Consider the following 14,023-nt stretch of genomic DNA (forward strand, 5'->3'; position numbering starts at 1 on the left):
CCCCCCGGAAGATTACTATGACAACAAGAAGATCAACCCAAGTGCAGAAAACGGTACCACCAATAAAAATAACACGAAAATCTTCAGGGAGTATTTCAGCAAAACCAGCCATGAAGCATACTTCCAAATCATCTAAACAAAATATGAAACAGCCAAAGCAGGCTCAGTTGTCTCCTACTCGAAACAAAAAGCCTGTTGGTAAACCTACCAAAAAACGCTACGTTTCAGAAACTGACTCTGAAGATGATGACGATGATGATGAAGGTAGCTCTAGTGCTACTGATTCTAGTATTGAGGAGTCGGTAAATGGCCATGGAAATAAATCAAAATGGAAAGATGGTGTAAAATGTCCTAACTGTTCTTATATAGCTCACAGTTCTGTCAGATTAGAGCAACATGTTTCTCGCATTCACGCGAAGGATGTTACGTATAAGTGCAAAGTTTGTGATTTTACTTGCAAATGGAATCGAGAATATTACCTTCACATGAAAACACACTTTCAGGGTCCACCATTTCGTTGTGAAACTTGTGAATATACCTGTGACAGAATACAATTTTTATTGTCTCATCGCATGAGGCATACTGATGAACGTCCATTTAAATGCGATGAATGTGATCATCGATGTAGAACAAAAGCAAATTTGGACTGTCACATGAGGTGTCATACTGGGGAGAAGCCTTATCAGTGTGAACACTGTGAAAGACGCTTTGCAATCAAAGCAAGTCTTGATCAACATCTTGCATCTCATCGTGAAGATCGACCATTCTTATGCGACACTTGCGGCTTTAGTACAAAATATCAATCACATCTCTTTTCTCATAAAAGAATTCATACAGGTGATGTCTTTCGTTGCCATTTCCCAAATTGTAAATATAGTACACCTAAAAAAAGTCAATTAGGATCTCATCATAGAACTCATACTGCTGTTCGTTCTCATATATGCTCCATTTGTGGTAGAGCTTTCATTGAAAAGAGTCATTTAGTAAGACATGAGCGTATTCACCTAAATGAAAAGCCATTCAAGTGTGAGCATTGTGATTATTGTAGTTCTCGTAGGGATAAATTAAAAGAACATTTTCGCAAACATCATGGTGAAAATGCTACTGCTAAAGGTCCTTATAGACCTAGGAAGCAGAGAAGACAAGGTTATGAAGTAAGTGTTTATTCTCCTCCAAATAAAAATCAACCAACTGAATCTGAGAATAATCAGCTTCAACCTCAGCAGCATATTGAGTTACAAACAGCTGTATCTGTAATTGGAACTAATAATCCTCCACCAGCGCCAGTTGTATATAGTTATGAATCATCTCATCAGGAAACACTTCATAGCCATGCAGCTGTTGCTTTACAGCAGCTAGGTGCTGCTGCTCATAATTATCAAGTGACGTTTATGGAACAAAGACATCACCAACCTCATCATCACCATCACCATCACCATCAGCACACACATCAACATCCTCATGCACATCCACATGTTGGACCAACTCCACCATCTGCTGTTCCTGCTATGATGACTGATCAGAATAGAGTAAATGTTGTTGCTGTCAGTTCGCACGATGGAACAAATGTTGTCGGTCAGGCATCAGAGTTTAGCCCATTCATGTCATTTATGTAATTTTTATTTTTATTTTAATTTTTTATTTTATTTTATTTTATTTTTTATTTTAGAATGGGTACTGTAGATGAAAATAATAGCATTAACAGTTGAAGGGCTGAAGTTACAAATCAGGTTTTGAATCATATATTACGTTTATAGTATTATTAAATGTAATTTAGGCTATTTTTAAGGAGACAGTTGTAAAGTATTTATATTATGGTGGTGTGGGCTTCTGTGAAGCATTCTAAAATTGATGTGAGAACAAACACACTTGTGTTTTACTTTGTGTCTGATCAATTATGCTGTGCATATTGCTTAATTATTAGTTTGGTTATCTATTTTTGTATTTCATAAACCGTTCTTTTTATTGACTATCATTTGTGCTTGGCTAAGGATTATTGTATCATTGAACATATATAAGGGTTTAAAAATATTATATATATTTCAAAGAGAATATTTTTATTAATGTTATTGATGAATTACAAAGTGCATGTTGCGTTTGTGTGATCAACTTTCTGTAAATTGGGAAATTTTTCAGAATTATGTGTGTTGCTCTATGTATTATTTATTGCTTTTATTTTATAAGCTTATAATGAATTTTAGAAAGGTAAATCAAAATTCTGATTAATCTAAACTTTCAGCCCTTCATCTCCCTAATTATGTGTTCAGCTTGTTTTCTAATCAAATTTTTTTGCCTTCTGAAGGCTTGTAATAATTTATTGTATGAAGTGATTGCATACAAAAACTACTTTATTAAATGCCTTTAAATGTATTGTGTACTTTTTCTGCTACGTGCATTGTCAAAAATCTGTTGAAGATTATGAGGCATTTTTCACAAAATACTCCCAGATCTATTTATAATTGTTTCATATTTTGTCTCATATTGTGCCAAGAATGATTGTTAATGGCACATACTTTGTGTAATATTAATGTAAAATCCTTATACTTATTTATAAGTAAAACTGCATGAGAGCATTTAATTTATTGGTTATTCAATGTATTGCCAAAAAGAAAAGTTTGTAATCTATAAAGGTGCTGAACTATGGGTGCTGTCATGGTGAATTATGAAGATTTTACACTTAGCAGCAGTTCATAATGCATAAATTATGTTTTTATTTTCCTCACAATTAGTGTAACTGTAGCTGCAATTTTATATTAATGTTGCTTATTTAAATTGTTACCGTATTTTCTCTCGTTGCTGTTAATTTGTATGTTATGTTAATGTTATTAATTAGTTATGTTATAGTAACTTTTTTGGAAATATGTTTTGTCATTAGAAATACCTGTGCAACCTGATTAGTTGAAAAAACTGATGCTTATTCTCTCTCTCTTTTTTTTATTTATTTAAGTGCAAAACTAAATTAACTGTACATTTTTACCTAAGTTTTATTTTGGTAATTAGAAAACTGCTAAGTGCATAATAACAGGAAATGCAGATGGAATTAGAAGGAACCCCCCAGGGAAAGTTTATTATTTGTATGAAACCAATTTATAAAGTAAATGTCTACGGTTGTACTGAAAATTCAACTTTGTAAACTCTTGTGGGTTAACTGGAAATGTAAAAGAAGAAATAGTATCATTAGCTTCAAGGTTATAATTAACCATTTAATTAATTTGTGTTATCTTTTTGAATGAAATAAACAACATATAATTTTACAAAGGTTGATAAAATTACTAATATAAACATACCAGGATTATTTTTCTAATGTATAGCTTATTTAATGTCTTATTCTATTTTGGAATGTCAGAATTAAATAGATTGTCCACCCCCCCCAAAAAAAAACAGTTGGATCATGAGAGATGCAGGCCTGAGCAAATACACATGTGCACCATTTGGTGGGATGTATTTCTGAAATAAGGTAGATGTATTAATATGTATGGGAAAGCTACCATATTCTGAGTAACCTTATATCTGATATATGAAAAGATGAGATTTTTTTTGCTTGAAAATTTGATGTTGATGGGGAGAAGGGAGGTCAACCTTCGTTTTTGTTATAAAAGGTCCCCAAAACTAAATATGCAAATGTACCCACTAATTATAAACGAAAAAGGAATATGACATTACAGAGAACTTCTGATGTGGCATGATAAAAGAATGAGCTTATTTGACTGTGGCAAAGTACTCAAGAGCTACCTGCTTAAGTAGAGGGATGTTTCATGAAGGACTACCTAAGGAAAGCTGTGTTGCATTCACATTACATATTGGGGAAACCAACACTACAGTCATCTTGTACGCCTCGGATTGAACCTGAGCCGAACTTCCAATATTCAGCAGCCTTAACCACTCAGCCTCTAGTAGATTGATCAGAGAATAAAGTTGCAAACGATTGCATAATATAAGCAAGTATACCTACCAATAACCAAACAGGATGGTTTCAGTGTAAATGTATAATTAGAATCTGTTGGAGTAATACAAATTAAAAGAGACATATGGGGAATAATAAAGATCTTTACAGTGATTTGTTGCACATGGTTATTATTTTAGATTTTGTTGGAATTGGTAATTGCAGAAAAAAGCTTTGGAAAGCAAAGTTTCCAGGACAGGATTTTAAGTGCAACTTTCTGGAGAACTCTGACAAAAACATACAATAACCAAGTGCATTTCAGGCTCTCTTCGATATGTTTCTAGTGGGGAATAAAAATTAAAATTTTCTTGTGTAATGTCAAATTAGAAAATACAATAAAAAGGAAACTGCATATATATGATGATGATGATGATTTATTTTGTTGTAGATAACTAAATATCAGATGACAGCTTAATTGGGAAAGGCACCAGTTCACTTTGTAGTCATCGCCAAGAAAGCTTCTGCATAGATGGCTGGAAATTGCAGTGTAGTGGATGATGAGATGGAATTTTGGAAGCATGACCACTTTGGTAGTTAAACATCATTTGTTTTTTTTATGACGAATTTCGTAGCACACATTTTCTTCAATCTTAGACCAATAGGAATGTGCCACAATTTTAGATATGGAATTACATTTTATGTAAGGGAAAAGAGCTAGCAGTGGCTTAGCAACAGGTTGTCAGCAGGAGGCCAAAGTAGCGAAAGAGGATGCATAGTTAGTTGTGGTACTATTTAGAAAGTCTTTGTTTTAATCCTGCGTGGTGATTGGGCTGAAGATTTAGCAGTGCAGGGAAAGAGTGCCTTAATGGGCTTCCCAGTGATGCAAAATGGTGCAAAGCGTATCTTTCAAGCAGAGTTGTGTTTAATTAAAATTTATGAGTTTAAACATCTGCTGCCAGTTGCTTCCAATTAAGTTTAATAATTTTGTTTTATATTTTATATATTCTCCTGCCCCTTCAAAGAGAAAAATGTTTGGTGAGAGAAAAGCCTTTGAGAAGAAAATATTAGCAAAGGAAGAGAAATTTTGAAGAATATTTACAATTGCAATGAGAAAGCAAATAAAGCGCATTTAAGTTTGACTGTACCCTGTCATTTGTTTCATGAACTTACTCATATTTGAATACAGAAATATAATATCAAAATATTATACAATTTGGGTATGGAATGCAGATGTGGAACTAAAGTTCTTGAAATATTATTGAATTTTCTCCAGATTCAAGGAACAGGCCTTTTCAAGTAACTGCAAGAGCGACCATGAGCCGCTGGTGCAGAACGAACACTAGTTAGCTCACATGAAAATGAAGTGTTAATGGAAATGTATTTTTAGAAGTACTATGGAGCCTTCCAGTTTGCCAGAATAAGGAATTACAAATGAAAGATAATAACAGTGAAATCATTATTAGGCCTACTATATTTATGATGTTAAAATATTAATCAGTGTGAAAATTAGTCAAATTTTTATGTGTAACAATTAGAATACGTACTTGTTATGTGAAAGTTTTTATTTGTGATAAGAGAAAAAACAGATGTTGATATCAAATACTGAAAAATTTAATAAGACTAAGAATTACTGTTTTAAAATCTTGCACTTAAAAATTATACAATTGTTTAATTATGTTGGTTAAAATGTTATGATTTATATTCCTCTTCACTTGCTACTGCTTTAATGCTCATCTAAAAAAGCTTCTATGTCACTAAGCCTTTTTCTCCCTTAAGGGGAAGGTATGCAAGAACGGTAACAAATATGCAAAATATAATTTAAATTAGCAATAGTCATTTAATGCTTAAATTTAATTACTTATTTGCCCTCTATTCTAAGAATAATTTTCTGCACTGAATCATTTTGAGACTAATCCATGTTTCATATCTTGCATAATGCTGGTGATAAAATGGAACTAAAACTCACACAGCCAATATTATTTTTAGTGTATTACACTGGTCTTCAAAATTAACCATTTGACTATTACGCGCTGCATTCATTTGTCTCGAAAACCGCAACACAGTTAGTTATTTTAGAATGCACTAGTGTTACAAAGTACGCGTAAGGTCAGACTACGTACGTTCACACCCACAGACCAACAAAGACACACTGAAACTTGCAGCGCAAGGGCGGGCTCTGTGTCGCAGTTTTCGAGACAAATGAATGGTTAAAGGATAATGAGATTTTTTTTTTTTTCCTCAATAAGTTAATGTTTCAAATAATCATGAATAGAGTGATCAGTATTTATGGCTCAAATGCATGATTTAAGTGAATTTAAAAGTGGCAAATAATTGGAGGTTGTCCAAGAGTTGAATATCCCTCTAAGTGTCATTATGAAGAAGTGCTTTTTAAACACTCCATCAGTTAATAACCTGGTTAAGGATGACCAAGAGCAACAACTGCACCAGAAAACTTTTTTTCTGCCGTCACCTCAAGAAAATCTAGAAGTGACTACTAGAGATTTGGTTTTAGACCTTCAGACTGCTGTATGAAATTGAATTAGCCAATCTACTACTGCATGAAGGCTTAACGAGGTTGGAGGATACGTAAGAAAATCAATGGTTTGTGTCCAACTCGTTCCAGAGCACTGCGTTTGGAATTGCTGTGATATTAATCCATATGGGCGCATAATAAATAAATTTACCCAAGCGGCCAACATTAACCTGGCATTCCCAATCAAACCAACACACTGTGGTATTAGTAGACCGTCTATTATGGATTTCTTTATCTTAAAAAATATTAATTCTTCAAGCTACATAGAAAGTCTGTGTGAAATGTCATCAGATCATAACCTAGTTATGATAGAAATGAACACCAGACAGAAAAGCCCTTGTCACTAACGGGGCAGGTTATGCCAAAGCTCTAAAACAACACCCAGTACACATTCAATACAATACACACAAGAAATGTGTTAGGCACATTTAATGAGGAATTACACTGGGCACTTGCACAAAAAAGCAAAGAAATTAAGGAAGAAAAAAAGATATAAAAATGCTGCCATTCGTGAACTGATCAGACATTGAAATTATGCTTGGAAACAGTTGCAAAAGTCCAGATGTCCGACAAATAAAAATGCTATGAATCAAGTAAATCAAGAAGTCAGGACTAATTAAATAACATGCACAACTCGACTGGACCAGACTCTTAGAATCGCTTTCAGCAGATGATAACTCTGAAATGCAATTTCTAGGTCTAAGTGATACAATATCAAGGTTCTGCCGCATTAACAGCCCAAACAGGATTGCTTACATTGATTTTCAAAAGTTAAGTCAGTTGCAGATAATTATGCATCTCAATTTCACACACACAAACAGAAAACTTAATTTCTTCCTTCGTTGCACAATTTCAGTCAAAACATACAAAAGTAACACCCTTTTAATCATGTCTTCGGAAGTTAGTAGTTATATCGAGAAGGAAAAAAAATCGCAAAGGCCCAAGATCTAGCCAATTGGAAGACAGCAATCATTTCGCCTGTTTTGAAGCTGGGTAAAGATCCAAACTTCGCATCATCATACTGACCGATAATAATTTTATCAACACTAAGTAAAATTGCAGAAGCTATCATCAAAATGCATCCAAGACCTCATCAATGAAAACATTATTATGATTACTCAACGATACAGATTCCATCAAGCATTCAGCAATGCACCAACTATATTGTGTAACCAAATTTATAGCTGATTGTATAAAGAAAAAACTTGTCAGGCAAGTTGATCACTCTGGATTTCCCGGAATACATCATAAATTCCTACAGTAGATATTTTGTGGTTCTTCATAACAGTACTCACTCCACGTATTGTGAAACCCTTGCTGATTGTTCTCGCAGATCCTTTTTTCACTTTATACGAATGAGATTCCACATAACCCCTTCACTACACTAGCATCATATAATATTTTGATCCTTCACCAGACTACGTCTATGCTCTCAGTTGTTCACACATCCAAGCACTAAGAGTCTTGGATGCAATAAAAGATAGACAGATGTTGAAAAATCGGAAGCTGTATTCAACAAAACAGTGGATTTAAATATCACCCTTGGTATTTATAATACTAGTATCTCCTGAGTGAAATAAGTACCTTAACTTCATTTTAGACCAAAGACACATGGGCCTCACACGCTACCTATATTCTAAATAATTTTCTAAGTACTAAAACTTTACTCAGCCCCTTAATTTTCTGAAACTCCTTTGTATAGAAAACAGGGTATTCGTGTATAAGACCGTGTTGCATGCCCAGTCTGGGGGTTTTGTTTGTAATTCAAAAATGAAAAAAATCAAATTCAAAACGTTTACGTCGAGACAAATGGCTAATTGCTAGTGTTATATTTACAAACAATGCAATCCACAATGACCTAGATATTAACAAAAACTGTATTGTAAAAATAGCAAAAAAGTTGTTTAAAAATATCAGCAAAACAAATAATACTTCAATTCCTATCAAGAATTATAACTATGCTGATCAAAGCAACCAAAAATGACCGGGTGCAGCCTTATTGCATTTAAATTAATTCTCTGCACTTAATAAGTATACTGCAATCCCTTAATACCTCAAATTCCTAAATTTTGTTATGTATTTCACTCCATGTTTTCATTACTTCTGTTAATTTTATAATTTTTCACATTGAAATTAAGTATGCTAACTAAGCCTCACCTCCTTTCCAATACCTGACTTATTCGGAAGTGCACTCTTTCCAGCTATGCCATTGGCTGTTCGACGATCTGACCAGTTAGCTCCACCTACACGCCTAGCCTTCTCAGACTTCGACGATCTCTCTCATTTCGGACTCTGAATGCCTGATGAAAATTGTTATGATGCACTGACTAATATTTGCCATGCAATTGCCAGATTTCCTTTATCTCAAACAGTAGCTAATCTGTGCTTTTACACTGACTCAATTTCTACAGAATAACTATATATCTGAAGACACAAACACGCATCAATGATAATGAGTCCACTCAGGATGTGGCTTTTTCCCAGGAGCCTGATTCAAATGTTTCTAGCTTTGAGAGAGACTCGTTTAAACTGGTGTTGTCATTATGTTCTATGGAGTCAAGATTATTGAATCGGAGTATTGTTTACTGATGAGTGCAGCTATAGTCTGAACAGTGATTCTAGACATATTTGTATTCAGGGAGATGAAGGAACACTAAATTTGCCTTCCCTTGTCCATGGAATATCCCGTTTCTGCAACTGCAGTTTAAGGATTTTAGGAGGTATGACAAATGGTTGCATATCTGTAGGTTCTGTAATCACTCAGTGATATGTGGACAAGTTATTGGAATCCCAAGTTAGATTGTTTAGGGGTGCTGTTGGCTAAGAGTTTTTGCTAATAGATGACGATGCTTGACCTCATACTTGCAAACAAGGTCTTGAGCCAGATTGAGCATGCATCGGATGCCTTAGGGTGTCACATTTCTCACTGGACCTTCCATAAGTTCAAAAGTGGCATGCAGTTTTACAAGACTTGATCAACACTTTGGTTTACAAACAATGCAATCCACAATGACCTAGATATTAACAAAAACTGTATTGTAAAAATAGCAAAAAAGTTGTTTAAAAATATCAGCAAAACAAATAATACTTCAATTCCTATCAAGAATTATAACTATGCTGATCAAAGCAACCAAAAATGACCGGGTGCAGCCTTATTGCATTTAAATTAATTCTCTGCACTTAATAAGTATACTGCAATCCCTTAATACCTCAAATTCCTAAATTGTACAAATTTCTAATAATAATTTTGCATTAAGTATTTGTTATATCTTATTTCTGTCATTATCCTTTAATTTTGATGACCAGTGTAATTATCCTATCAAATGCATTCAGAGCTGAAACTACCTCACTTTGAGTTAGAATTTCATCCTGAACAGAACTTTCTTCCTTTCTGTACCTTGGTCTAGCTAAACTGTTGCTTGCAGCTTCTGTTCTTACCACAAATGTGTAGAAAATTTAAACATTTTGAAATAGGTATAAATTAGAGTGCCAAGCTGTTTTGGGCTGCAACGTGTTTTTAAAGTAAAGATGAAAATTTAATCTGCCTTGGCTGCTAGTTTGCTCTTCATTATGGATCAATGCCCACCAGCGGCCGAGCGGTAAACTTGCTGAACACTGGTAGTTCAGTCCGAGGTTCGAATCCTGCGAACGGGCTGGCTGCATGGGCGTTTTCATGGTTTTCCACATGTGTAACGTGTATACAAGCCAGTTTCCCTTAGAAAGTCCTCAACAAATGCATACCTTCCCTTAAACAGGTAGCCCTAGTGTGCTTTGCCGTAATTAAATAAACCAAACCATTATGGATCAGTATTCTACATATTTGTGCAGTCAATATTTCTACAATGCTATTATGATCTAGTCGGCAAGATAAAAATTGCTGTGCTGTCTCTAGTGTATAAAGTGTCTACAAAATTCAAATAAATGTGCCTGTTTATATGCAAGTCTTAAAGTTCTAATTTCCAATGAAACGCAATGTGAAATTACTACTGCACTTCATACCAAGTCAGTTTCAAATTTATTTTGGCCACCTCTTCAATATTTATAGTGAAAGAAAAAGTACGGATCTGCTGCAAGTGCTTAAAAATGCAACCTAGTACCAGCTGTCCAAAATTAATCAAACGTCTGTGTATGATAAAATTATTTAATGAGTGTTTTCAGAAATTTAGTGTGTCAAGCATTCCCACAGCTTTTGATGGCCATTAATAGCTGTTTAAAGAATGTGCTTCAAGATTGCAATAAATTTATTTTCACTTCCTCACTTCATCATTAATATATTTTTGTCAATCAAAGAATTCAGATAGTGCTATGGATTTTGAAATTTTATGTTAGTGCTTTCATTAATAAAGATTGTAATTAGTGCAGCAAGAAATGTTTTAGTACGATCATATAAAAAGTAGTAACAATTAATCTTTTTAAGAATTTAGCACTATTTTATGAAAGTGTCTAAAATTTTAAATCAAAGGATTTAATGTTTCATAATTAAGTTATGAATTTAAATATTTGTAATTATTGTTTAAAAAAACTTTGAATTCTTTAAAGAATTTAATAATTATTTTAAGAATGAGTGTAATATGAGAAATGTTAAGTAATTTTCAATACTTGTACGGAAAATGGATATAAAATTGTGTTTTGAATATAATGTAGGAAATGTGAAATGTTTTGGTATTAAATATAATAAATATAGAAATGCCAACAATTGAAGAAACTGAATAATTGTAATAGTTTGTGACTAATGTAATTAAAAGTAAAATTATTTTGAAATTATGGTAAATGAATTAATAATTGTATAATTGATAAATAATTTTATGCAAAGCTAGAGTATGTTGAGGGAGTACGGGTTCAAAAACAGAGACCTATTTTTACCTCTGTATAATTGTTTCTTTTACTCTCTCCATGCAATATAAACTTTAAGGCCTTCTACCTTGTGAAAAAATGCACTTTTTTACATAGAAATACTTTTATTTTTCATATAATAACATGTTTTTTTTTTTTTTTTTTTTTTTTTTTTAATGAAATGTTTTGATACAGTTCAAAAAGGCCAGTTACCTTATATAAGGAATGGAGACCTTTTTAAGTAATTGCCTGAGCATCCACTGGTGGAGAATACACCAGTCAGCTATAGTGGATATGCTCAGATAGATTGCTGTGTTTGTGTTTGAAGAGGCAGTGGAGGTCTTCCAATTCTATGTAAAATAAGAAAACTGGAAATGTAATAATAGCAGTAAAAACTGTAATTTCAATAATACCATTATAAAATATTTGATGTTATAAGTTCTAACAATGAAAATGAGTTATGAATTTTGTTGTGATTATTCAAAATAAGTAATTGGTGTATGAAATTTTTATAATTATGATATCGTGTGAAACTTTTTGAAAAGCCTTTCCCTGAAAATATGTGACTGTGTGGGCTCCAAAGTACAAAGGACTGATAATTTTCATAAAAACATTATCAAAATGTATATTTTTTCAGTTATTTCGAACAAAATTTGATTATTTTTATTTTTAAAATTATTTCTCTTTTGCTAATGCTTTAGTGCTTTTTATCTCTTAAAAAGGCTTCTCTGTTGCCAAGCATTTTTCTCTTTGAAAGGGGTGGGACCATGTAACATAAAGATATGTAAATCAAGATTATAATTTAAATTAGCAGTAGCTCCTTAATTCCTCATTTTAATTTGAGCAATTTTTTAAATCCCTTCTTTATTCTAAAAGTACAGTACAAAGTTCGTAATCGGGACTTCGGCGATTCTGGATTAGGGTTTTTTTCCGGATTATAGATCATCAATTTAAATCTGGTAAGATGGCATGCAGAAATGATGCAATTAAAAATATGAAATAAAGAACAATTATGATCTAAAGGATATCAAAATTTACCAAAAAAAAAAGCTTAATATTTATTGTTTACTTTATTAAACATTTCTTTCAATGTAAATTGTTTAAGATGCTTCCAGAAAAAATTCAAAAAGTTCCTTTTTCTTGTGTCATCTATAGTGAACTTTCCAATGCCATACTTCTCCCATGATTTTGAGACGGATAGACCTTTATCCATTTTTTGCAGTAATTCCGCTTTTTGTTTAATGGACATTAAACATTCTTGCGCTTTGTAGATCCTTTGGCAGCTCCAGAATTGGAAACTTTTTTTGACATAATCGAAAGTTCAAGATTAATTTTTATAAAATTGTTCTAACAGTCTGCAAAAAATAATAAGCCGGATCCAATTAGAAGATTAAGGAACAGTGCAATCTGCAACATTAACTGAAATGCCTTAGATAATTTTAGCCTAGCTTATACCATCCGTTATACATTAAACACGCATGCGTATGTGTTTATGCATGCGCATAAAGTTTGTAGCTTTCAGGTCCAGATTACAGACTTTGTACTGTAGTAATGACTTTTCTAAACTGTCATTTCTAGATCAATCCATATTATATGACTTCTACATGATGATGATATAATTAACTCAGAACTTAAAGTTTCTAGAACCAAATCCTTTCTATTAAGCTGGCATAATGGGTAACTGTGCACTTTGCTATTGCCTTGCTGCTCTCTTCATCTTCTAACAGTATCAAAAATGTAAATGTTTTTGAATAGGCACAATTAAGAGTGCCAAGTGAATTGTGGCCTCAAATGCCAATTGAAATAAAGATTAACATTGAATCTTTCCGGGCTGCCAAATTTGCCATTCATTATGGATCAACATTTCAGTATGATCTGCCATCAATATTTTTACAACATAATTACTTCTAAGTTTGCTTGTTTCCATATATATATTAAATATGCTAGAATTCATTTGGTGGCAAAGCATAATTTATACTGCCTATAGTATGTGAAAAGGAAAATATCCCTTAAATGAATATGATCAGTGAAAAGGGAAAGTTGAATGTATCTTGTATCAGCACTGTACAGTTTGTATGTACTTTGTTTCAAATTAGTATAATGTACACATTTTATTTTGTCTATATAATTTATAGGATCATAAAATATATCTCATTGTGTAATGCTTTAATGTATGTTGGTGATAAATAATTTTAAATATTGAACCATTGTTTATAAAGAAGTATGTTAAATATTTTACATTCTGGGTTTTAATCATCAAAATGACAGCTTTTTAGTAAGGGAAAATTTCTATCTTTCTAGTATTTTAACAGCCTTTTCAAAGTAGTTCAGTTCATTAATTCCAAAATATTAGGGAAATAACCATCAGCATAAAACAAAACTACTGGGAGAAAAGCCAAAATGGTGTATGGAGAACAGCAGTTATATCAAATGATAAGTAATTTAGTTCTGCGTAATCTACAATAGATAAACACTATTTAAGTGGTGGTTAAAAGTAAATTTGTTAAATAAATGTATTCTCCAAAAATAAACTGTTTAAAAATATAGATAAATTATTAAAAGTATTTTCCTGTTGTTTATAATATGGTTCATTCATCTTTTCTTTGTATTCATAGTAACCATGATTCTGAATTAACTATAGACGTCTTCTGGTAAACTGGGAGTTGACTGTACTTTCAATGTGCAGATCCTTTGATGTTTTTTTTTTTTTTTTTTTTTTTTCCCAGATGCAATAATTTTTGCATTTGAAGTGTAAAAATATCAGTTCCAAGGAA

At 32.6% G+C, this 14,023-nt stretch overlaps 1 protein-coding gene across 1 annotated transcript in view; it reads left to right on the plus strand.

Moving 5' to 3' along the window:
* Nucleotides 1-14,023, plus strand: part of LOC118191513 (uncharacterized) — a 54,743-nt gene that overhangs the window by 20,328 nt on the left and 20,392 nt on the right. The window contains exon 2 of the mRNA XM_035362320.2: nucleotides 1-14,023. This exon is cut by the window's right edge and continues 20,392 nt beyond it. Coding sequence (XP_035218211.1) covers nucleotides 1-1,616 — 1,616 coding nt within the window. The 3' untranslated portion in view covers nucleotides 1,617-14,023.

The sequence above is a fragment of the Stegodyphus dumicola genome, chromosome X1, assembly GCF_044657685.1.
Source record: "Stegodyphus dumicola isolate Sdum_Otavi_A_Nest chromosome X1, ASM4465768v1".
Taxonomy (NCBI): Eukaryota; Metazoa; Arthropoda; class Arachnida; order Araneae; family Eresidae; genus Stegodyphus; species Stegodyphus dumicola.